Source organism: Leptonychotes weddellii, chromosome 13 (assembly GCF_054177405.1).
Source record: "Leptonychotes weddellii isolate Sample4059 chromosome 13, ASM5417740v2, whole genome shotgun sequence".
Taxonomy (NCBI): domain Eukaryota; kingdom Metazoa; phylum Chordata; class Mammalia; order Carnivora; family Phocidae; genus Leptonychotes; species Leptonychotes weddellii.
This window is the reverse complement of record NC_138381.1, coordinates 59,021,389-59,045,508: the sequence shown is the minus strand read 5'-3', so window position 1 is coordinate 59,045,508 and position 24,120 is coordinate 59,021,389. Positions and strand designations below refer to the sequence as shown.

The 24,120-nt window shown below is 42.2% G+C and overlaps 1 protein-coding gene across 4 annotated transcripts in view; it reads left to right on the top strand.

Moving 5' to 3' along the window:
* The window catches only part of SPECC1L (sperm antigen with calponin homology and coiled-coil domains 1 like), a 108,595-nt gene that overhangs the window by 45,011 nt on the left and 39,464 nt on the right, over positions 1–24,120 (top strand). For 3 of the 4 annotated variants that reach the window (XR_014139729.1, XM_081801735.1, XM_081801737.1), the window contains 3 exons: positions 3,425–3,588; positions 7,744–7,835; positions 12,420–12,510. Coding sequence is in view for 3 of the 4 variants with exons in the window: in XM_081801735.1 (XP_081657861.1) it covers positions 3,425–3,588; positions 7,744–7,835; positions 12,420–12,510 (347 nt within the window). In the remaining variant the exon portion in view is untranslated. Of the gene's footprint in view, positions 1–3,424; positions 3,589–7,743; positions 7,836–12,419; positions 12,511–21,064; positions 21,209–24,120 lie in introns of those variants that run through there. The other variant, XM_081801736.1, reaches the window with a different exon arrangement.

Sequence of the window (24,120 nt, the reverse complement as noted above, 5' to 3'; positions counted from 1 at the left end):
GGCTCAGGTCATGATCCCAGGGTCCTGGGGTCGAGCCCCGCATCGGGCTCTCTGCTCAGCGGGAGGCCTGCTTCTCCCTCTCCCACTCTCCCCGCATGTGTTCCTTCTCTCGCTGTGTCTCTCTCTGTCAAATAAATAAATTGGGCTCCCTGCTCTGCGGGAAGCCTGCTTCTCCCTCTCCCCCTGCTTGTGTTCCCTCTCTCGCTGTGTCTCTCTCTGTCAAATGAATAAATAAAATCTTTAAAAAAAAAAAAAATCTTAAAAAAAAAAAAAGAATTTGATTATCTAGGGGCGCCTGGCTGGCTCAGTCAGTAGAGCATATGACTTGATCTTGGGGTCATGAGTTTGAGCCCCAAGTTGGGCATAGAATTTACTTTATAAAAAAAATATTTGATTATTCATTACTTTAACTAAATCTTAGGTAGACATAGGAAAAAATTTAGAAAAATATTTATGGGGCCCCTGGGTGACTCAATTGGTTAGGCATCCGACTCTTGATCTCAGCTCAGGTCTTGATCTCAGGGTTGTGAGTTCAAGCCCCGTTTTGGGCTCCATGTTGGGCGTGGAGCCTACTTAAAATAAAACAGGATATACTTGAAAAGCTATCTTGTTTTATTGTTGCCTAGCTCTAGTGTATGGCCCAGCGAAAAGTATCACTGAACCATTTTTGTTTGGCTTCCTTAAGCAGAACATGGATTGAAGTGGAAGATTATTGTTTCTCCACTTGGTGTAAACTCATATTATATTACCTTTTTTCTGTACACTGTTAAAGAAATGGTGTATCAAAAATGTTTCATTCTTTTTTTTTTTTTTTTAAGATTTATTTATTTGGGAGAAAGAGAGTGTGCAGCAGGGAGGGGCAGAGGGAGAGGGAGAAAGAATCTCAAGTGGACTCTGTGCTGAGCGTGGGAGCCCAACAGGGAGCTAGATCTCAGGACCCTGAGATCACAACCTGATTCGAAACCAAGAGTTGGATGCTTAACTGACTGCACCACCCCCTGGAAATGTTTCATTCTGATGTTAACCTGAGTAATTGAAATTTCTGCTCTCGAAGAATCATTCCATCAGGTCCTAAAGATGTCCTCGATGAAGCAGTAAATTAATTTTACTAAATCTCAGTCCTTGAGTATATACTCTGTTTAACATTCCATGTGATGAATGGGAAGTATACATAAAGCACTTCCGCTGTATCTGCTGTATACCCAAGTATGAGGTTGTCTCAAGGAAAGTGCTCTGTGATTGTTGGTCAGAAAACAACTCAACCTAAAACAAACTACAGATATTCAGACTTCGGTATTTGGTAGATATTCCTTGAAAGTGAATGAAGAGAGACTGTCACTGTCACTTCAAGGAAAACAACTGACTGTTGCCAGTGCTAAAATGTGGAAATTCAAGTCAATGTTAGGATTTTAGAAAACTTGTATCTGCCATCACAAGCTTGGCAGCTTCTATGTTTAGAGAGTTTCCTGATGAGATCATTGGTGATATTAACAAATGTGACTTTTAAATAATAAATCCTATAATGACAGATGTCAACATTTGGAAAAAACTGTGTAATTCAGTGAGCCAATATTTTCTGTATGACCAATGCAGTCACATATGGGTAGAAGATCCATTTACAGTATAAGATAGACTAGAGGAATTTTAATGGACAGAGTAGGAAAAGTTTATTCACATGGTTTCAAATTCCACATTGCAACAAACTTTTAAGTAACTACCACTTACTACATTTTGGTATAGTATCAAGGAAAAACAGCCTCGGTTGTCTAAAAAGCCACAATTATCTATTTTAATATCATTAAAAGAATCTTTTCTTTTTCAACTGCTACATATCGGTGAGCCCTGTTCTTTTTTTATCTCACAGTATATTGAATAGAGATGAGAATCTAACAGTATTCTCTTAAGCCAGACATTAAAGAGATATTTTAAGAGTGGAAAGGGGAGGGTCTGGGTGGCCTAGTCGGTTAAGCATCTGCCTTCAGCTCCGGTCATGTCCCAGGGTCCTGAGATCAAGCCCCGCTTTGGGCTCCCTGCTCAGCGGGGAGTCTGCTTCTCCCTCTCCCTCTGCCCCTGCTCATGCTCTATCTCTTGCTCACTCTCAAATAAATAAATGAATCTTAAAAAAAAAAAAAAAAGTGGAAAGGGGCTCCAAGACCAAAAGGTTTGATAATCACTGTTACAGATTCTTTGGTAAAACTTCTGAGCATGATGGGACACCTGGGTGGCTCAATTGGTTAAGCATCTGCCTTCGGCTCAGATCATGATTGAGCCCCACATCGGGCTCCCTGCTCAGCGGGGAGTCTCCTTCTCCCTCTCCTTCTTCCTCTCTCCCCGGCTTGTACACACACACATTCTCTCTCTCTCAGATAAATAAATAAAATCTTAAAAAAAAAAACAAACCAATTTGAGACCAGCATGAGACCCTGTGGTACATCTATCAGAAGAGCCAAATAGCTACCAAATTTTCCCAAGAACTGGCTTAGTTTTTGTCTACCTATAAACTTATTTCATGGTTATATGGCATGTACAAGCTCTGCAACTGAAATCTCGTTCCAGATGAAAACTTCTGTATTAGTCAGCTCAGCGAATTAGAGCTAGCCAGAAATAAAATGTAATTGATTTTTTTAGATGACTCATGATCCATCCACTGAGCATCTCAGAGACTCATGTTACTAATAGGGCCTAGGTTTTGTTTTGTTTTTTTGTTTCCTGTGTAGAAATTCTGTTTGGAGATTACAGAGGGTTTGTTTTAAAGAATATGAACTTTGATTTCATTTCTTTTGTATTTTCATTTCTGTGCATGGCGTATTAGATAGGGCCAATATAGATAACCCATATGTACTGGTGAATTCCCAGACTCCTCAAAACAGGACAGAACCTCAAGATCCCAGTTCTGAGTCAGGTTCTTTTTGGCCAGTCCACTTCCATTTTACTGCTAATTTATTACTGATGTCCTCACCTTACACTTACTCAGATGAAAATGGATTCTGATGGTTACTTTTAAACCTATTTAGTACAACCTGATATAAAAATTTTAATATCATTTCCTGGAATTTATCAAACAAATGAGAATATTAGACTAGGTAATTTACTCAGCTCTACCGATACTGTCTTTTTTTTTTTTAAAGATTTTATTTATTTATTTGAGAGAGAGAGAATGAGAGAGAGAGAACACATGAGAGGGGTTAGGGTCAGAGGGAGAAGCAGACTCTCCGCCAAGCAGGGAGCCCGATGCGGGACTCGATCCCGGGACTCCAGGATCATGACCTGAGCCGAAGGCAGTCGCTCAACCAACTGAGCCACCCAGGCGCCCCGATACTGTCTTTTTTAAAAGTGATACTTTTTAATGCTTTTCAGTAGGGAGGTGAAAATGTGTATTTGCTAGTATGTGTGTAAAAATGCCTGATTTCACTATTGTTTTCAGGCAAGAGGAGGAGCGAGGCCGGGTGTACAACTACATGAATGCTGTGGAGAGAGACTTGGCAGCCTTAAGGCAAGGGATGGGACTGAGTAGAAGGTCCTCAACTTCCTCCGAGCCAACCCCTACGGTGAAAACCCTCATCAAGTCCTTTGACAGTGCATCGCAAGGTAATTTCTTATATCCTATGCCAAGGGCAGGCAGTCGTCATTCACTTACCATCTGTTCTCTGGTCTGGTTTGATATTCTTTACCATCTTAACTCTCTGAGCCTCATCAAATTTCATGTAGTATTAATGAGTTAGTCTTACTATCAGGTGAATTTTAGCAGGAGACTTGGGATCTGTTCAGCTTCAGAGATCTTGGTCTCAGACTTGGTGGCTTTCCCCTTGCAGAAATGTGTCTTCACATAGTCCTGGGGCTCTGAGTGTCTTCTGTATGCCTAAAAACCTCCAGATGTATAAATTCAGCCCTTTCCCTTCCTCTGAACTCTGTAGGTCTGTAAATCCAAAGGCCTCCTTGACATTGACACTCAGATATCTCCTAGACATTTTATGTCCAAAACTGCACTCTTGCCCCTGAGCTTCAGACTTTCCCCTGTGTAAGTGGCAGCACCATTCTACCCAGTTACTCAAGCCAGAAATCCAGGAATCCTCCTTCTTCCTTAAATCCTTCTTTCTCACTTTCCTCCTTCTTCCTTAAATCCTTCTTCTTTCTCACTTCCACATGTAATCCATTAGCAGGCCATGTGGATCTAGCCTCCAGCATGCACATCTTTGCTCTGTCTACTTCTCTCCATCTCTCTCTCTCTCTTTTTTCTAAGATTTTACTTATTTATTTGAGAGAAAGAGAGAGAGAACATGAGTGGGGTGAGGCGCAGAGGGAGAAGCAGACTCCCCGCCAAGCAGGGAGCCGATGCAGGGCTCGATCCTGGGACTCCGGGATCATGACCTGAGCCGAAGGCAGACGCTTAACCCACTAAGCAACCCAGGTGCCCCATACTCCTCTCCATCTCTAGTGCACAATCAACTGCTAGTACAAACCACCATCAGCTTCTAATTTCAGTGACCTCCTAATCAGTCTCTCCATTTCATTTTATGACAGAAAGATCTTTTCTTGCTTAAACTCCTTTAATTTCTTTATCATAGTTAGTGAAGTTCAGATCCCCAGATGCGTGCATGGTCTGACCCTACCTTCCTCTTACCTCAGTTGAACCACTCTTCCTCTGCCCTCTATATTCCTGCCACAATGGACTGCAGGTCCCAAAGCAGGCCAGGCTCCATATCACACAGGCTCTTCTGTACCTGGAAGCTCACTTCCCACCTTCAAATGACTGGCTCCTTTTCGTCTCTCTAACCCCCTCAGCTCTGGGATAGGGAAAGGGATGTAGTTTTTTAAAAAAATTAAATGGAGGCACCCATCTGGCTCAATTGGTAGAGCATGTGACTCTTGATTCTGGGGTTGTGAGTCTGAGCCCCATGTTGGGGCTTAAAAAATAAAATCTTGGAGAGCCTGGGTGGCTCAGTCGGTTAAGCATCTGCCTTTGGCTCAGGTCATGATCCCAAGGACCTGGGATTGAGCCCCGCATCGGGCTCTCCACTCAGCGGCAAGTATGCTTCTCCCTCTCCCTCTGTGATCTCTCTCACTCGTTCTCTCAAATAAAATCTTTAAAAAAAAATTTAAAAAATTAAATCTTAAAAACACAAAATAGAGGGACACGCAGTCAATTAAGCATCCAACTCTTGGTTTTGGCTCAGGTCATGATCTCAGGGTTGTGAGATCAAGGCCCGGGTTGGGCTCCGCCCTCAGTGCAGAGTCGGCTTAAGACTCTCTCCCTCTGTCCCACCCCCCCACATGCACCTTCACTCTCTCTCAAATAAAATCTTAAAAAGAAAAAAAAACAAAAAAACAACTGAATGTAATGTGTCCTGAAACTTACATTTTCTTCTAAAAATTCTTTAAACTTCATGATAGGCTTTATTCTGATTCACCCTAATAATAGTAGAGTTTCCATAATCTATATTCTGTGACTGTACACAAATTAGTTTTCTTGACTTAAAATCAGAGCAAAAGTCACTTATATACTCACAGTGTTGGTACAGATATTTTGGAAGACAATATTTTCCAATTTATAATGCCATATTCATAGACCCTGAAGTTCTTATACATGATACTGGCACAAGTTTTTAAAGATACAGATATAGATACAGATGTACACATAAAGTTTTCAGTGTGGGATTGTTTGAAAAAAAGGGAAAACCTGGAAATTGCTTACGTGCCCATTAAAAGGATTAAGTCAGTTATGACCCATTAATACAGTAGAATACTATGCACTCTTTTATAAGGATGGGGTAAATCTTGAAGTACTGGTGTTAAAATATACCTGCAATCCTTTATAGTAAGTTGCAGACCAATATTATATAATGTGATCTCATTTTGCTTTTTTAAGTACATAGATTTTTGCCTTAAAAATACAAGAAAGATGCACTTGAAACTATTGTTACTGGCTACCTCTGGGTAAATATGACAGACTGAGATGAAAGAAAGACAAAAATCTGTACTTCTAAAATGAAATGATAATGGAATGTCTGTACTAAAGTCATGCAGTTATTCAAAATATTGATGAAATGGGCTCTAATGCAAAAAGATAAATCTGCTTCTATACTGGTCTTTTAAAAAAAACAATATTTTACAATAAGATAGATCTAAATGACTCCGTAGTTCCACTGCTTAATTATATACGCAAAAGAAGTTAACACAAGTATTCAAATAACTTGTACATGAGTGTTCATGGTAGCACTATTCACAATAGCCAAAACATGGAAACAGCCCAGCTGTCCATCAGTTGATGAATGGATAAACAGAATGTGGTTTGTCCATCTGATGGAATTTTATTCAGCCATAGAAGGAATGAAGTACTAATATATACTACCATGTAGAAAACATGCTAAGTGAAAGCAGCCAGACACAAAAGGCCGAGGATTATAAGACTTCATTTATATGAAATATGGAGATTAGTAAGTCCATAGAGACAGAAAGCAGTTTGGCAGTTGCCAAAGACTGGGGAAGAGATAGATGGGGAGTGATTGCTTAAGAGATACTGGGATATTTTGGAACTAGGTAGAAGTGATGATGACTGCACAATATTGTGAATGTACTAAATACCGTTGAACTCTACATTTTGAAATTATTTACTTTCTATTATGTGATTTTATTTATTTGAGAGAGAGTGTGTGCAAGAGAGCACAAGTGGTGGAGAGGGAGAAACAGGCTGCCTATCAAGCAGGGAGCCCAGTGTGGGCTCGAACCCAGGACCCTGGGATCATGACCTGAGCCGAAGGCAGCCGCTTAACCACTGAGCTGCCCAGGTGCCCCTATTATGTGAATTTAAAAAAAAAATCTTTTTATTTTAAGTAGGCTCCATACCTAACATGGGGCTCGAACTCACAACCCTGAGATTAAGAGTAGCATGCTGTATTGACTGAGCCAGCCAGGTACCCCTATTATGTGAATTTTATCTCAGTAAAAGAATGCATCTAAAAATAGCAATTTAAATATGTGTACTTGGTTGCATAAAAAGGTCCACAGTGATCTGCTTCTTCATCTTTTCTCACTGTGTGATGTGCCTGATTTTATCTTTGTGTCCCATTTTGATTTTAATTTAGCTTCAAACAAATAACCATTTTTATGCACCCTCTACCAAAATCTGTGTCAAGCCCAGGTATCTGGATGTGAGTAAATTATGGGTCCGACTTTTGAATAGTTCAGTCAAGAGAAGGAGACTGACATGTGAGCAAATAATTACACATCCACGCATTAAATGCAAACCAGAAAGTACTTGCTAAGTGAAGTGATGAACTCCACAGGAGGAGATGAGAAAAGATGAATGGGAGCCCAGTGTTCCTTTGTTTTTTGTTTGTTTTTGTTTTCCAGTGTTCCTTCATTGAATGCACATCCACTGTGGGCCAGGCTTCTCACCTGATGCAGTTTCAGAAATACTCCTCTTGGGTTTTTTGAACTTGAATTTCATTGGCTCATGGAGCTCTTTAACTACCTATGTTAATGAAATGGCAAAAATGAAATGACTGGCATAACCAGGTTGGGAATCAACACAACTACTCTAGGGAACAGACAATCCGCCTCGTGGCAGGAGAAGCACCACCTGCTAGGCACGACTGTGAGCGCTCCATGGAGGTTAGGCCTCAGGACAGCTTCCAAGGGAGCCAGAGCATTGGGTATAGTCTGGGGGATCTTTCAGGGGACACCAGCTATGAAAGCTTCCACTCTACCGTGATGCATTCAGTATTTGTTTGTTTGTTTCTGTAGTACCAAACCCCACTGCAGCCGCGATTCCTCGCACACCTTTGAGTCCAAGTCCTATGAAAACTCCTCCTGCCGCAGCTGTCTCGCCTATGCAGGTAAGTGTCCGTGACCCTAGAGGCTGTGGGGGTCTCAGCCTCTGAAAGTGCGTCCTCCTAATAGTCATTTACACTTATGTTAGGGCGGCAAATGACTATCTCGTGAGAATGTAGTTAGGGTTGTAAAATAATGTAAATATCCTTCACTGAGATAAATTATGAAAATGTCCATTGTGTTACTCTTCTGAAAGTAATAGTGATAGCTAACAAATATTGAGCACTTGCTATGTGTTCTACCCTATTCCATGTACTTTATAATGTGAACTCATTTAATTGTCAGAACAGCCCTGTTGGGTATCAGGTACTATTCTTACCTCTAGTTTTCACATGTGGAAACTGAGGCCCAGAAAGGTTAAGCAACTTGCTGAGGGTCATCTAATGAAGACGTGGTAGAGCTGGGATTTGAACCAGGGCAGTGTGGCTTCAGGGACCATCTCTCTAAGTAGAATATGTAGTTGTTGTGTGTCAGCCTCTGCTACCTAACAAATCACTTCAAAGCTTGGTTGTTTAAAAGAGCAGTTGTATGATTTTTCACATTTATGTGTTGCCTAGGCTGACTTCGTGTGGGCTCATTCCTGCAGCTGCACTTAGCCACAGGGAGGGGTGGGGCCTGGGCTCAGCAAGGATGGCCAGGCCACTCTCTCCATGTGGTCTTTCCTCTCAGGTTCCTTCATGGTGCAGTGTCTCAAGCTCCAACCAAGTCATAAGGCTAGCCCAGAGTCAGAGTTGGGGGTTTCTGCAGAAGATTCATTATGGGCCATTTTTTAGCAGTCTAGCACAAAGGGCATTGCTGATCCATTATAAACAAGTTTCTGAAGTTGCTCTTCCTGGCCACTGTGGAAATGTAGACCAGAAGCAAGGGAGATGGTTGTTGCTCTGTAGTGCTCATGAGGCCTCTCGTTGTGCCCTTGTTGGTCAGCCACTTTTGGAAAGAGGGGCTGTGGTGGAGTTTTTCCATGTAAGTGAGAGTAGCCAAAGGAAAAATGGCCATAAACCTAGTACCTAGTACCCTTTGATACAGGGTAGCCTTAGCCATACCTCTTCCCTAAAACTAGAATAGGATTTGGGAGCGTTTTATTTTTGAATGGAGACTTTTGTGCTTTGTTAACTATTGGCCATGTATTTTACAAGTGAATCTGTTGCTATTTTGTTTTGTTTTACTTTTTAACCTTTTCCTGTGTGAAATTTAGGATAAAAGTGCACTCCTTCTGCATTTGTCATGTTACAAATTAGTGGCTCTGCATTTGCATGTGTACAGAAGATGTTAATGCTCTTAATTTACAAGGAAGGCAAGGGAATTCCAATCCTACTATAGATTTAATGCTTTTTATATGCATTGAAGTTTAATATACAAAGCATGACTTTGTAAATCTTTATAAAGATAGGAGGTGAAAAATCTCATCTCTGTAACTTGATAAAAGTTAATAATTACAAGTCACATTCAGTAGCTTTTTAGTACTTGGTTAGCACAATCCTTCTCAGATCTAATTGTGCATAAAAACTGTGTGAAGAGGTTTTAAACACATAGATTCCCAGGCCTCATCCTAGTGAACGAGAATCTCTAGGGAATATGGCCTAAGATTGGGATTGTTAGTTTTTCAGAACTCCCTGAGTGGGAATTCTACTTCTGGCTACAAGGGAGTGACAGGCTGGATTACTCTGCCACCCCAAGCAACTCGAAAGCTGGACAAATTATAGGAAGAAATTACATTCAGAAATGTACAGCAGGCAGTATGAGACGGTGGTACTTAAATTAAAGTCCTTCTGGGCCCACACTTTTCCTGTTGGGAGGTTCCAGATGGTGGTGCAGGGGGGATGAAGCCAGATGGAGCCAGGAAGGGGGAACTAGCTGGGTCTGAGGAGACACAGATCGGTGTCCAGGGAGAATGAGAGTGCTGGAATTTGCAGGGCAGAGGACCTGGGAGGAGGGAGCTACACAGAGGGAGGACCTCTGCAAAGGCATCCCTGTAAGTCTTTGCCTGAATGCCAGTCTGCACAGGCACAGGGTGAACCCCCACAAGGCTGAGTAAGAACAGTTTCCCAGGAAAGAACGTTACCAGGGAGCTGTCAGGTAAACACTTCCCATAGTTCACACAGGGCAGGGAATCATGAGTTCCCACTGGTCACCGTGGAGAAATCCTGGAATACTTGGAGCATTCCTTAGAGACCCCTGAGGGCCACACCCTAAAGTAGAACTGCATTGCAGCTCTCGAGTACGTACTATGCTAGACCTGCCCTGAAAGACCTTAAAAGTAAACCTCAAAAAAGCCAAGGAGATCCATAAGTAACTGGGGTACTCAGCCTCTGAAATACTTCTTAGTGACTCTCACCTCCCAGAAGTCACGCTCTTGTGGAATCTTGCTCCTCTTGAGTGTTGGCTGGACTTCACGACTCATTTCTGATGAATAGAGTATGGCAAAAGGGGTGGGACATCACAAGGTAAGATTATAAAAAAGATTAGCTTCTGTCTTGAGGATTCCTCTTGCTCTCTCTTAGATCCAGTCACTCCAGTGAACCATTGAAAATTGAAATACTTAGGGGCACCTGGGTGGCTCAGTCGTTAAGCGTCTGCCTTCGGCTCAGGTCATGATCCCAGGGTCCTGGGATTGAGCCCTGCGTCGGGCTCCTTGCTGGGCGGGAAGCCTGCTTTTCCCTCTCCCACTCCCCCTGCTTGTGTTCCCTCTCTTGCTCTGTCTCTCTCTGTCAAATAAATAAATAAAATCTTAAAAAAAGAAAAGAAAAAGAAAATTGAAATACTTAGCAATACATTTAATGAAATGCTGTTGTAAGATCTGTAGAGCAGAAAGTATAAAATATTGCTGAGAGAAATTGAAGAAGTAATAAGTGGAGAGATACATTCATGAACTGGAAGACTCAGTAGTGTTATTATCTTACAGCTCTCCCTCACATTGATCTGTAGATTCAACACAGTCCCAGTGATAATCCTGCATGCTATTTTGTAGAAATTGATAATACAGTTTTAAATTTATATGGAAATTCAAAGGACCCTGAATATCCATCCAAAGCATCTGGGAGATTAAAAAAAAAAAAGGAAACAAATTTGGAGGACTTCTCCTACCTGATTTCAGCACTTAGAGTAATCAAGACATTGTGGTACTGACAGTTTGTTTGTTTATTTGAAATCTTCATTAAGCTGATAAACTCCCCATCCCACAGATAGCCAGAGTACCAGCAGCTGCACTTACTGACATAAGTTTAAATGTAGACATTACGTCAGTAGATTAGATAATCCAGAAATAGGTCAGCTGATTTTCAGCAGAGCTGCCAAGATAATTAAATGGGAGAGGGGTAGCCTTTCCAACACAGGATTCCGGAACAGCTAGAATCTATGTGGAAAAAAAAATAACCACAACTGTTACCTCATGGCATTTATAAAAATTAAATATTGTAGACCTACATGTGAAAGCTAAAACTACAAAACTTCTAGATGAAAACATTAGAGAAAATCATCCTGACCTTCGAGAAGGCCAAGATTTCTTATTTAGGACATAAAAAGAAGGAGCCATGAAAGAAAACTGATAAATTGGACATCAAAATTTGAAAGTTCTGAGAGACATTAAGAAAATGAAAGATAAGTTATAGACTCAGGAGAATATAATCACAATACATTTATCTGTCAAAACACTCATATTCCAAGAAGACATTTTCGTCTTCTTGATTGAAGACAAACCAGTAAATAGTAGACAAAAGATTTTAAAAGTCCCTTCCTTAGAGAAGATACACAAATGGCCAGTAAACACATGAAAAGATGTTCAACATCATTAGTCAACTGGGGAAGTAAAAATTAAATTCACAGTAGGCTTCCACTATGTACCCTTTAGGATGGCTAAAACTGAAAGACAGTCTCAAGTGTTGGTAAGAATGTGAAGAGACTGAACCTCACACACGTTTCTGCTGGGAAATACAAAATGAGTAGTTAAAGGTTCGCTAGATAAAAAAGGGCTGGGGGAAAAGCTGGGAAAATAAGCACGACAGAAAGGACGGTGACGGTAAACACCATGGTCTGTGTGGAAATGAATAGTTTGGTGGTATTTGAGCATTACACAGAGGTGGCAGGAGATGAAGCTGAGGAACTGAGAGGAGGTATTTGTGGTGGGTACTTGTGGCTGCACGCAGAGGGACGCATGTATCCATCCGGAGATGAGGAAGCCAGGGGCAGAGCCATTGTGGTGGCGCTGAATTAAGATGACAGGTTGTACTGGGGCTCTTGTGGTAGGAGCACGTCCGTATTTCGCCAATTGGTGTGTAATAGTTAAGAATTCTCTTTAAACAAAACAATGTCAGTATACTGGTTGAGATAGTTTGCTGTAAATGTTACCATTGGGGAAAACTGAGTAATGGGCACAGGGGATATTTCTGTATAAATTTTTTAAATAGTGTATTGATCATATTATATGCCTCTAAGTATGTGTGTGTGTGTATGTGTTTTAGTCTTACTACAACAATATGGAAAGAATGATGGCGATTCATAACTAAATACTACTTTCTGCAATGTTGACTTTATTTGTGAGTCCCAGCTCTAGAATTATGCTAACTATGACACTGTTTATGTTATGATTTCAGAGACATTCCATAAGTGGACCAATCTCTACATCCAAACCCCTGACAGCGCTGTCAGATAAGAGACCAAACTATGGGGAGATCCCTGTTCAAGGTAAATCTCATATGGCACAGTACTTCACTTCTGCTATTAATTTTTTGATTCTTCTGACTTTTTTGGCTAACGAAATTGTGATTTTCTTTGTTCTTGACATTATTTCAGGTGATTTGGTATACATCTTTATCAGAAGTTTACTAATAATATGTCTTCATTAGATAGGGAGGCTAGTAGCATTATGATAGGCAATGGAGAGTCCACACCATTACTAGGCATTTTGTTTTTATAGTTCTTCATGGGGTATGTAAATGTGTTACCCACATTTAATAGATACTAAAAATGAGGTTTCAGAAAGTTGGTTAACAATGAACAGTAGACCTGGGCAGCCTGACTCCAAAGCCCATTCTTTTAACCTCTGTGCTCTGTATTACTGTCCATAAGAGGAAACCGAGACTCTTGAAACACGAGGTTGAGATGAGGTCCGTTCTTTTGTGCACTTATAAGGGGCTCGGCCGTTTTCACACAGCTTTTTTTTTTTTTTAAAGATTTTATTTATTTATTTGAGAGAGAGAGAATGAGAGAGAGCATGAGAGGGGGAGGGTCAGAGGGAGAAGCAGACTCCCCGCTGAGCAGGGAGCCCGATGCGGGACTCGATCCCAGGACTCCAGGATCATGACCCAAACCGAAGGCAGTCGCTTAACCAACTGAGCCACCCAGGCGCCCCTTCACACAGCTTTTATGGTAGAGCCAGCACCAGAACCCACGTCTCCTGCCTTTCGAGGTCTGAGCTTCTTCTCTGACCCTGTACTGCCTCTTCCTGCATGGTGCTGAAGTGCGCTGGAAGTTGGTCTGTGGCACTGGGGCATGGTGCTGTAAAGGTCAAGCTTCATTTGGGGTAGATATGGATGTGCTCAGCCGGGATGCACGCCCTCAGGAGCCCCAGGCTCCTCTCAGTTGATGTAGGCCGATCGCCTCCAAGTTTTCCTCTGCGCATTCTCTCGGTTGTGGCAGTTAGCCTTTATGCATGTGACTACAAGGTTTCAGCAGGTGTGGGTTAAAAAATAAGCAGACTTGTGAGAATTAGTCCCTCAAACAACCCAGAGGATGCTCTGTGGGCGCCATGGAGCACCTGTGCAGGAGGTGCCCCATTTGGCGGTGGGACTGGCCCTTTCCCTGCCAGTCGCAGGTACACCTCATATTCAGGTAAGCTGCTTGTGCATACACTTAGGGATAATGGAGCACAAGATGGTGCTGCTGGGGGCGCCTGGGTGGCTTAGTCATTAAGCGTCTGCCTTCGGCTCGGGTCATGATCCCAGAGTCCTGGGATTGAGCCCCGCATCAGGCTCCCTGCTCAGTGGGGAGCCTGCTTCTCCCTCTCCCACTCCCCCTGCTTGTGTTCCCTCTCTCGCTGTGTCGCTCTATGTCAAATAAATAAAATCTTAAAAAAAAAAAAAAAAAAAAGATGGTGCTGCTGCTACCGTCCCTGCACAAGGGCTTGCCTTCTATCCCTACTTCTTAGCTCTGGTACATTCATCAGTTATGACTTGAGGTCTTTTCTCTCCTCAGAAGGTCTTTTTGTTAAGGGTAAAAATAGTGGAAGGTGTCAAGTCTCTCTTTACATTTTGACCGTGTTCCCACCCTTGCTTCCCAGGTGGATCCACTAAGGATTATGTATGTGTAGGGTGCCATTGAGCACTCTCTCTTCTGGGATGTTCGTTTTGATTTCCACAATGCCACACTCTTGTGTCTTCTTCCTCCCTGGCTGCTCCTCCATCCCCTGTGCTTGACCCCCTCCTGACCTGCAAGCGGCGGCATACCTCCGAGCTCAGTTCCTGGGCCTCCCTCGCTTACTTACTCTGCCACTGTATTGTTTCTCATGGCTTTAACTGCTAGTGTCAAACTGGTATCTCCAGCCTGTTTCTCTCCTCTAGACTCTAGACTAATATACCCAATTGCCTACTTGACAACTCCATTTGGATGTCGAATAATCTCAGATGGAGTGCGTCCAGGACAAGATTTCCACATTTTCGAAACTTGTCTTACCTGTAATCTGTCTTTTCCATTTCAGTTAATGGTAGTTTTATCCTCCAGAAACCTCGGAGTCATCCTTAGCTCCCTTCTTTATCTTAGACCCCGTATCTGCAAACTGTTAGGTTTTTTTTTTTTTCCACGATCAAATAAATTTTTTTTTTTTTTTTTTAAGTAGGCTCCATGCCCAGTGTAGAGCCCAACACAGGGCTTGAACTCACAACCCTGAGATCAGAACTTGCACTGAGATCAGGAGTCGGATGCTTAAATGACTGAGCCACCCAGGCACCCCAGTCAAATCAATTTTTTAATTGAAGTATAAATGACATACAACATTATATTAGTTTCAGGCATACAACACAATGATTCACGTTTTTGTACATGTTGCAAAATGATCACCACAATAAGTCTAGTTACCATCTGTCACCAGACAAAGTAACAGAACTGTTCCGTTCTTTAGGAAACTCCCATTGTCTCTACATCCAGAGGTGGAGCATTGCTCTTCCCTCTACCACCACCTCCTTGGTCAAGCCACCATCATCTCACCTGGGTTCTGACAGAAGATTCCTAATCCCCCCTCACAATCTATTCTTAACCCTACAGCCAGCGTAATCCTGAAAAATATAAATTGGAACACTTCATTTCTATTCAGCTCCGCATTTCTCTCAGAAGAAGAGCTAGAGTTCTCTTTAGTGGCCTTCAGGCCCTCCCATCGTGGCCTTGGTTTCCTCTCTGGCCTCACCATGTATCTCTTTTGGTCACTCTGACCAGCCACATGGGCTTCCTTGTGCTCCCTGGGCACTCTGCACACTCCCGACCTCGGAGCCTTGTGCTGGCGCTTCCTCTGCCAGAGTGCTCTGCCACGTGTCCACACGGCTCACTTGGGCCCTCCTTCAAGGCTTTGCTCTAGGCTCCCCTTAGCTGGTGAGTGCCATATTTAAAATTACAACCTGCACGCTCCTCCACACGCCCCTTCCCAAACCCCTCTCCCCTTTAAAAAACTTAGTTTAACTAAGTACTTAACCCTTTGGACATACTGCATAGTTTACTTGTCTATAACTTTTATTGTCTACCTCCCTAGACTGTGAGGTCCGTGAATTCAGGGATTTTTGTCTGTTTGGTTCACTGAGGTATCTCAGCACCTATTGTCGTACTGGGCTCTTGATAATAAGTTGTGAGATGAGTGAATGAAGGGCACGTTACAGCGTGTAAAGGGCTTAGCACAGGTTTTAGTCCACAGTAAATGCTGTTAGATTTTATTACTATTAGCGTGTGAACTTCTTTTTTTAAGATTTTATTTATTTATTTGAGAGAGAGAGAATGAGAGAGAGCACATGAGAGTGGGGAGGGTCAGAGGGAGAAGCAGACTCCCTGCCAAGCAGGGACCCCGATGCGGGACTCGATCCCGGGACTCCAGGATCATGACTTGAGCCGAAGGCAGTCACTTAACCAGTTGAGCCACCCAGGCGCCCTAGCATGTGAACTTCCTAGTAGCACAAGTGGCTGAGAAGGATGGCTCTTTATTGTCTGAGTACAAGATTTTAGTTCATTGCAAGGCCACCAGGGTCTGCAGGATTTTGCTTAGCTACCGACAGGTGGTTGTGAGAAAGCATCACTACACATTATGTTTTGGGCATCTTAGAACCGCTGGCACCGAGGGCAAAGATGGAAGCCAGGGGTTCAGGAGCACTCCCACTCAACTGCTTGTTGCATCTGCCCCCGTTCTGTCAATAAAGTCAACCTTTTGATCCAGGTACAGTTGGAACCAGGAGCCAGGATGCCAAAGCCTTTGAAAATAGGTATAACACTGGGCCTGTGACAGCCCTGTGGGAGTGACCCACCCCATCTGGAGAGCCTTGAAGTCATCCTTGGACACCAGAGAAAACTGAGTCCCCAGGCCCCACTTGGCCTCTGAGGAAAGTGGAGATGCCCCATGCTCCAATGAGAAATGACTCAGGGCTTTCCAGAACTCCGGAGGCCATGCTGAAGCTGACCCTCAGAGCCTTCTCCCCTTTGAACAGCTACCTTCCAGATTCTTCTTGATTGGCTCACAGCAGGGCAAGGTTTACTGGGCAAAGCCAGCACCAATAGTATTTCTCGAATTTACCTGTTGATAAGACTTACCTGAGTCATTTCGTGAAATAGGGAATCCTGGGCCTCACCTCAGGTCTACTGCCATGGACTCTATAGGAAAGGGAGCTTGGAAACTTCATTTTCACAGGCACCCCAAGTAATTCTTAGGAAAGGACAAATTGGGGAAATTGGGCAAAGAATTTTTCCTATTACCTTGGCTTTTGTGGGTACGGAGTGGGGGTGTAGAAGATCCGTGGGCCAAGGTTATTGACACAGACTAAATGTGTTAAATGTCTTTGGGGCTCTGTTGAATGAAACCTTTCCCTGCCTCTCCTCGTTTTATTATCTGGTAATGTATCAAATGATATGGCTATTGGGGGTATGGTTGGTGTGTGTTAATGGTGGTCTACTTCTCCACTTCAGTCTGTTATAATGCCTTCATGGGGCTTAGCTGAAGCAGGGCAAATACAGGAGAGAGCAGGAAACATACTTAGGTGAATTTTTATCTGAGAATTTGTTGATAGTGTGATCTTTTATTTTAAACAGTCATTAGAGAAAGAAATAACTTATAAAACTAAAAACAACCAAGTGATTCTTGGTTATAAAAAGCCACCATGGTTATTTAAACTGTGATAAGAGAGTAGGATTTCCAGGCTCTCTCTTGAAATGCTTGTCTTGCTTGACTGTTTCTTTTATCGTGGCATAAATCAAAGATTAATCTACAATTTTCATTGAGAAAATTTCAATGATTTCATTACTGAAACTTTCAAAGGTGCTGCCTCTTGTTCTACACTTAAATTAGAGAATTTGGTGTTTTTTCCAGTTAAGTATATTATAATAGGGATGGGGTTTTTGTTCTATTTTAGCATCATGCTTACATGTCAGTTGAGGGAAGATATTTCAGAGCAGAGAAATCTTACTATAAATGGACTAATCAGATGCTCTTTTTTGGTATTGTTGGCTTAGGGTCATGATTGTGCCACCTCAGCGACTCTTAGTAAATAAGATGTGAATTAACATTTATGGCCTAATAAGCAGGAAAGGATAGATCTGCTAACTAGGTACATGGATACAGGTCGTTGAAAAGGTCTTCTCAAGGTAGGTTGCAGTTGGTAGATTTGAGCATGAATTGCAATATTTATTTAAGGTACTCTGTCTTTAAACTCTTGAGGTAAGCCTTATAGAAGAGTTGGAAAAATACTAGAGCTTTCTCTTACACCTTTTCTCAGCCTCCCTTACATGAACATCCTATACAGCCATAGGGCAGTTATCAAAAATAAGAAATCAATATTGTTAACATACAATTAGCTAAACTACAGATGTTTGGATTTCACCAGTTTTTCCACTGATAGATACCCTTTTTTAATTCCAGAATCAAATCCCGGGCCCCACTTTGCATTTAGTTGTCTTACCTCCTAAAGCCTCCACCAGTTCATCAGTCTTTTCTTTTATTTATTTATTTATTTATTTATTTATTTATTTTAACTGTCCTCTTTTTTTTCTAATTCTTATGTTAATCCCCATACATTACATCATTAGTTCTAGATGAAGTGTTCCATGATTCATTGTTTGCACCAGTTCATCAGTCTTTCTCTCTCTTCGTGACCTTGATACTTTTGAAGAATACTGGCCAATTACTTTTTTAGAATATCTCTCAGTATGGGCTTGTGTGGTATTTTCTCCTGATTGGGTTGAGGTTATGCACTGTCGGCAAAGCAGCGCTGACAGAGGTGAGGGCCCTTCTCAGGTATCATATCAGGGGCAAATGAGGTCAGTACATATTATTACTAGCCACGTTGGCCGTGATCACTTGGTTAGGATGGTTGTCTGCTAGTAATAAATTTCTCTCACTGATTTTAGCATCCATTTGTGTAATTTTGCCTGCAGGAATTATTACTGTGGTATTCCATACCAGTGATTTTCTGTTTTCTCATTCTTTCTATATGGAATTACTCACATCATTATACTTATTGTTTTATTTTTTTTTAACATATATTTGTATTAGTATAGACTCATGGGTATTTATTCTTTGGGTTGTAATTTCTTACTGTTATTTTTTTGTTGTTCCTCAAATTATTCCAACTTGGGAACCATTTGGAGCTCTTTCACAATTGAACCTTGCTCTTTTAATGCAAACCCCTCCCCCCAAAAAAGCATTTTGTTACTTTTGGGCACCACAAAGTGATCCAGACTTGTTCTTTTTCCTGCAGCAGCTCTGGAATCAAGTTCTCCTAGGAGCCCTGGTTAGTTTTTATTAGAGACTAGTACTTAGGAAACAAGATCTGGGTGCTAGATATGCTCGTTGCTACTGAGGCGTCACTGCCTCTAATCCCTCCGTGGGTAGAGTTAGGAAAACTTTGCATGAGTACCAACCCATGCGCGCATACACACACGTAAGGGTTATTTCTGTATCTGTCTATCAAAAACCGTGAGTTTATGCTGATACCTCTTGACTCCAAGCCACCATCAAAGGGCTCATTCTAACCTTTTCCCGCTCCTTATTTGTACCTTCTTTCTCCTGACAACAAGCAATGTGGCTGTCATTGTCCATAATACCCTTATGTATTCGTTGAACCCTCCTGTACATATCCGGTAGTTTCACGGTTGCTATACCATACCCCTATGAAAAGCAGATCCACGGAGTCCAGTGCGTACAGTTCATTTTGTGTTTAGCCTGAGAGTATCCAGTCAAAACACCATTTTTCTACTTAGCTCGGCCCCTTTTTCACCACTCTCTCAGTATGGTTATGTCATGCTTTTGTAATGCAGGTAGATTAATTTTGTCCAGTCTGCATTTCATCCCCTCTCCCCCCAATTCTGATCATTTAAAAAAAATTTTGTATCTAGTAAAGTTCATTCTGATCTGCACATTGTAAGGTGTTTAGCAGCCTCCCTGGCTTCTACCCACTAGGTGGTAAGCACCCCCCTGCCCCAGGTGTGACAGTGAAAAATACCTCAAGACGATGGCATATTGGCAAACTTACCTTCAGTTGAGAACTAGAGACATGGTTCTCACAATTTTATTTATCTAATTTTAGCAGAGAGATGGAAACTATAAGCAAAAATCAAATAGGAAAGCCTAGCTGATCTTGTTTGTTTGTCTACTCTTTCCATGACAGGTGCTGACATATTCATCGTAGTATTTTAAATGCCCTATCAGATAGTTCCAACATGTCTGCCATATCTGTGTCGGTTTTATTGATTACTTTGTGCCTTGACATAGTAAACTGGATATACCATTTTTTCTTGCTTTTTATATATTTTAGACTTCTTTGTTGAAATGTGGACATCTTATATAGGGCAGTAGATTGGTTTTATGCCTTGGCATGGGCACCTCTTTCTGGTAGGTGTTTAGTGTGGGAATTTGAGTTGATCTGTTCAGGAGCTGGGCTGGGTTTGAGTTTTGTTAAGTTGCTGTGGTGTCCTTAGTGCACACCAGGCTTCCAGCTGCTCTGGTGATCCTTGTGTTTAGAGGAGGGCTGATGTTTGGGAGGAGTTCCCTCAGTGTCTACTCCACATTCTGCTCTCGGCTGCCCTTGCATATTGCGTCTCAGGGAGCGCCGGTCTCACACTCTTGTAACTCTTTCAGCTGAGATTGCTCATTGTTCATTTGTTGAGAACATATATATATATATTTTATAATGTCGAGCTTATCTGTAATAGCTGCTTTAAATTTTGCTAATTCCAACATGGGTTATCTTTGGGTGGGTTTCCATTTCTTTTGCATATGGGTCACTTTTTTCTCTCTCTTTGTATGTCTAGTAATTTTGAATTATATTCTGGCTGGTGTGAATCACACGTTGTAGAGATTGTTTTCTGTTTTGTTCCTCTGCAGAAATTTGTTTTTTTTTTTTTTTTTTTTTTAAAGATTTTATTTATTTATCTGAGACAGAGAGAATGAGAGAGACAGAGAGCACATGAGAGGGGGGAAGGTCAGAGGGAGAAGCAGGCTCCCCGCCGAGCAGGGAGCCCGATGCGGGACTCGATCCAGGGACTCCAGGATCATGACCTGAGCCGAAGGCAGTCGCCCAACCAACTGAGCCACCCAGGCGCCCTGAAATTTGTTTTTTGATAGCATAGCAGTTACCTTGGCTCATCTCAAACTCCATCTAACCTCTTTTCCTTCAATTGAAATCCCTGTTCAGTTATTTTGTCCTTAATTTCAACTCCTTGGAATCTGAGTGCTTGTGGTTTTCAGGGGTCAGTGAGAGAATTGGGCAGAGTCTATATATAGAATTTGTGATTCTTTCTGTATTTCCCCCTTTTCAGCAGCTTTGGTTGTCCTGAGACCTGTCTTCTGCTTCTTCAGGGCAGTAAAGCTGTGTGTTCTACCAGCTGTCCTGTATGGCCTCACCTGGGGCCCGCACTCATGCCTATAGCCATAAACTGGGAAACTCGCCCCGTGCTCTTTTCATTCTTCCACGCGTTTACTCCTTTCATTTTCTGCCTGCTTTTGGATTCTCTTCAGTGCCTTTAGGTGGTTGATTTTCATTTTTTTTTTTTTTTTCAGATTTTATACTCATTTTTGGCAGGAGCATCAGTCCGTTTGGAACTACTCTCTGAACAGAAGTTGGCTATTTAGGCTCCTATTTTAAAACCCACTATTTTGCCTGTAAATTTGTTTTGGGAAACAATAAAGGGACAACTGCCTGTACCTGTTTATTTCTGTGATTTCTAAAATAAGAGAGAATTAAGTAGCAGACCTAGTATGCTCCTGTTACCGCTTCCTGTCTGTTGGATGTGAACAGAACATCTCTGTGTAGGTTTCTCTCTTCCCCCTGAGCCCTGGATCTCACCCCCTTGGCTGTCACAGATGCTGTTAGCCTCAGATCTTCAGCTTTACCCTGTCTACTGGCTCTCTTCCATTGTCATTTAAAAATGCTCACATCTTGGCTCAGTCGGTTAAGTGCCTTCATTGGCTCCCCATTGCTAACAGCATACAGTCCAAACTTCTTAATTTGGCCTGCATCGCCTGCATGCTTTCCCTTGCCTGTTCTGGCCCTCCCAGCCTGCCTTTGCCCTCTCATCTGCTCTTTTCCCCGTCCTCTGAACGTCGCTGCCCTGGAGTTGTTCTGGTGTGTGCTGAGCACTCAGCTGAGAACACTGTCTCCCCTTCAACCTCTCCTTTGCCTGTGTAAAAGCTATTAATTACCTTTCTCATCTGAACTGAGATGTCATTTCCTGAGGAGGCTTTTCCGGACCTCCCCTCAAGAGCAGGTCACATCCCCTGTTGTGTTTCCAGAGCCCCATGTACTTGTTCTTTCCTAGCATCCCTCACTTGTAATGATTTTTTTTTTTTTTTAAATATCTGGCTTCTGCTCTAGATTCTGAGTTCTGTAAGGGTAAATTTCTTGCCTCCTTTGTTCCTTTCTCTAACCTTCTCACCAAGCCCAGTGCCTAGCAAATAGTGGACACCCAAATGATTTTTGTTTAATGAATGGATTAAAGACAAGAAAAGCTCCAAACGGCAGTAGAATAGACTCTGTTACTATAAAATATAATCTCTCCTGCTTGCCACATATGACTGTAATACACTAATCTTATTTGCTGAAGAGCGATAAACTGACAGTTTAACATGCAGACTGAACCCAGCGGCTGACAGCAGTAGTAAATGGACATGTGCTCACAATGGGACAAGAGCCTCTGAGCAAGTGTGAGTCTCACAATGAAAACACTTCATGGAATGGCAGCAGACTGTGTTGTGCCCGTTGAAGTTGACCACAAAGAATTTTGAAGAGAATAACTTATTGAGGCCTTCAGTACAATTTTGTACATTTTCAAAAAGTAGGTGTTGGTCTGTGGTAGGGGACCACCTGCTGAATGGAGACAGCGCCTTAGACATGCAGTAAGGAAAGCCTTAACCAGGGTTGAGCAAAGGAATCAGCAGTAAATTTCGTGAACTTTGTTTCAGTTGTGCGCCTATAGTGTACAGTGTGAAAGAGAGAGAAAGAAGGTAATTTAGAAACACTTTCCCTGTAGGGAATGACGAGGGCTTATTGCCTTAGCCGACACACTCCTTGTTTGGATTCATTTGTCTCTACAAGCTTTGTTTTCACCTTCTTCATTTGCTATGTTCTTTGGGAGATTAAGATTTTAGGGAAATGACTACTTGCATAATTGTAAAATGGAAATTTTGATTAAATTAAAAATGTTGATTTCTGTTTCCTACTATTTCCGTGTTCTACTAACTTTGTTTTGTCTGTCAGACTTTGTGCATAATATGCTCTTCCTGTGAGGATGAATGCCAACTGCTGACAGGGTTCAGAATTCTGATTGATGCTTGCTTGTGGGCTCTTTGCACAGAGGTGATGTTTGTTCAGGTTTGGAAAGATGTAGTGACTCTAGGCTATATAAGTCCTATCTTCATTAAGAAAGTAAGTACATCCTTCCCAAAGTTGTGTGTAGTTACAACATTTGGTAACAAATGTTCTTCATACACTTAGAAAATAGATTCTGGAACAATAGGTGCACTATCCTTGAAAGATGTCATGCCATACTTTTGACATCATGGTATTCTGAGAGGAACTATTTTTTAAATTGTCAGTTCTTAAAAAGAAGTGGTGAATGATCTGTTAAAATATGTTTGCTGTGGGGCCATTCTTGGATAGTGAGGCTAATGGTGTTCAGTAAGTTTAAGAGGTGGTGTTTTCCCTCATGCTGATCACGCATCTTTAGCATGTGGCAGCCTGGCAGAACACATCTAGTCTGTCCGTCCTGGTGCTTGTCGTCCTGGCCTGATGACAGCCTTGTCAGGCTTGTAGCCTGAGGGTAGAAGTGTGCTGGTCTATTTGGGGCTGCCATCCGGGGGTGGGAGGGGGGCATGGGGAGGTCCTGAGGAAGTGAGGTTGAGGCTAGACCAGAAGGATGATGAAGGTAGCCAGGCTGCAGCGGGAATGGAGGAGGAGAACAGGAGGCGGGGGAGCAGCTTGTGCCAATGTTTGAGGAACTCCAGAAAGTGCCAGGGCAGCTCGAGTCTAGAGAGCAAGGGAGGGGTGGTGTAGGGCACGGCTGCGAGCTGGGCGTAGAGGCGGTACCTGTATGCTTCCTTCCCAAACTCTCAGAAAGGTCTGGGGCTTCCTGGTGGCTCTTAGACTGAAGTCCACATACCAGGTAATGGAGGCTCTTGTCGGTCAGCCTCATCTCCCCTTCAAAGCCCCTTTTCCTGCCGCCCTCTCTGATTTCCATATGCCCTGTGTTGAGGCCACACTGGAATTTTACTGTTTTGTAACTCGAATGTCCTTATACCTTTGTTCTCCTTGTTTCTGGCCAAGATACTGTCCCCACTTCTCTACTGGTAAAGCCCAGCTTAATGTCATTATGTTGTTGAAGACCTCCCTGCTGCCTGAAATCAAAGTGAATGGCTTCTCACTCTGCAATTTGATAATACTTTGTCATTCTTGTTCTAATTGTCCAGTCCTCTTTTTTTTTATTTTATTATGTTATGTTAATCACCATACATTACATCATTAGTTTTTTTTTTTTTTAGGCTTTTTAAGCTGTGAGACTTCTTTTTTTTTTTTTTTTTAAAGATTTTATTTATTTGACAGAGCGAGACACAGCGAGAGA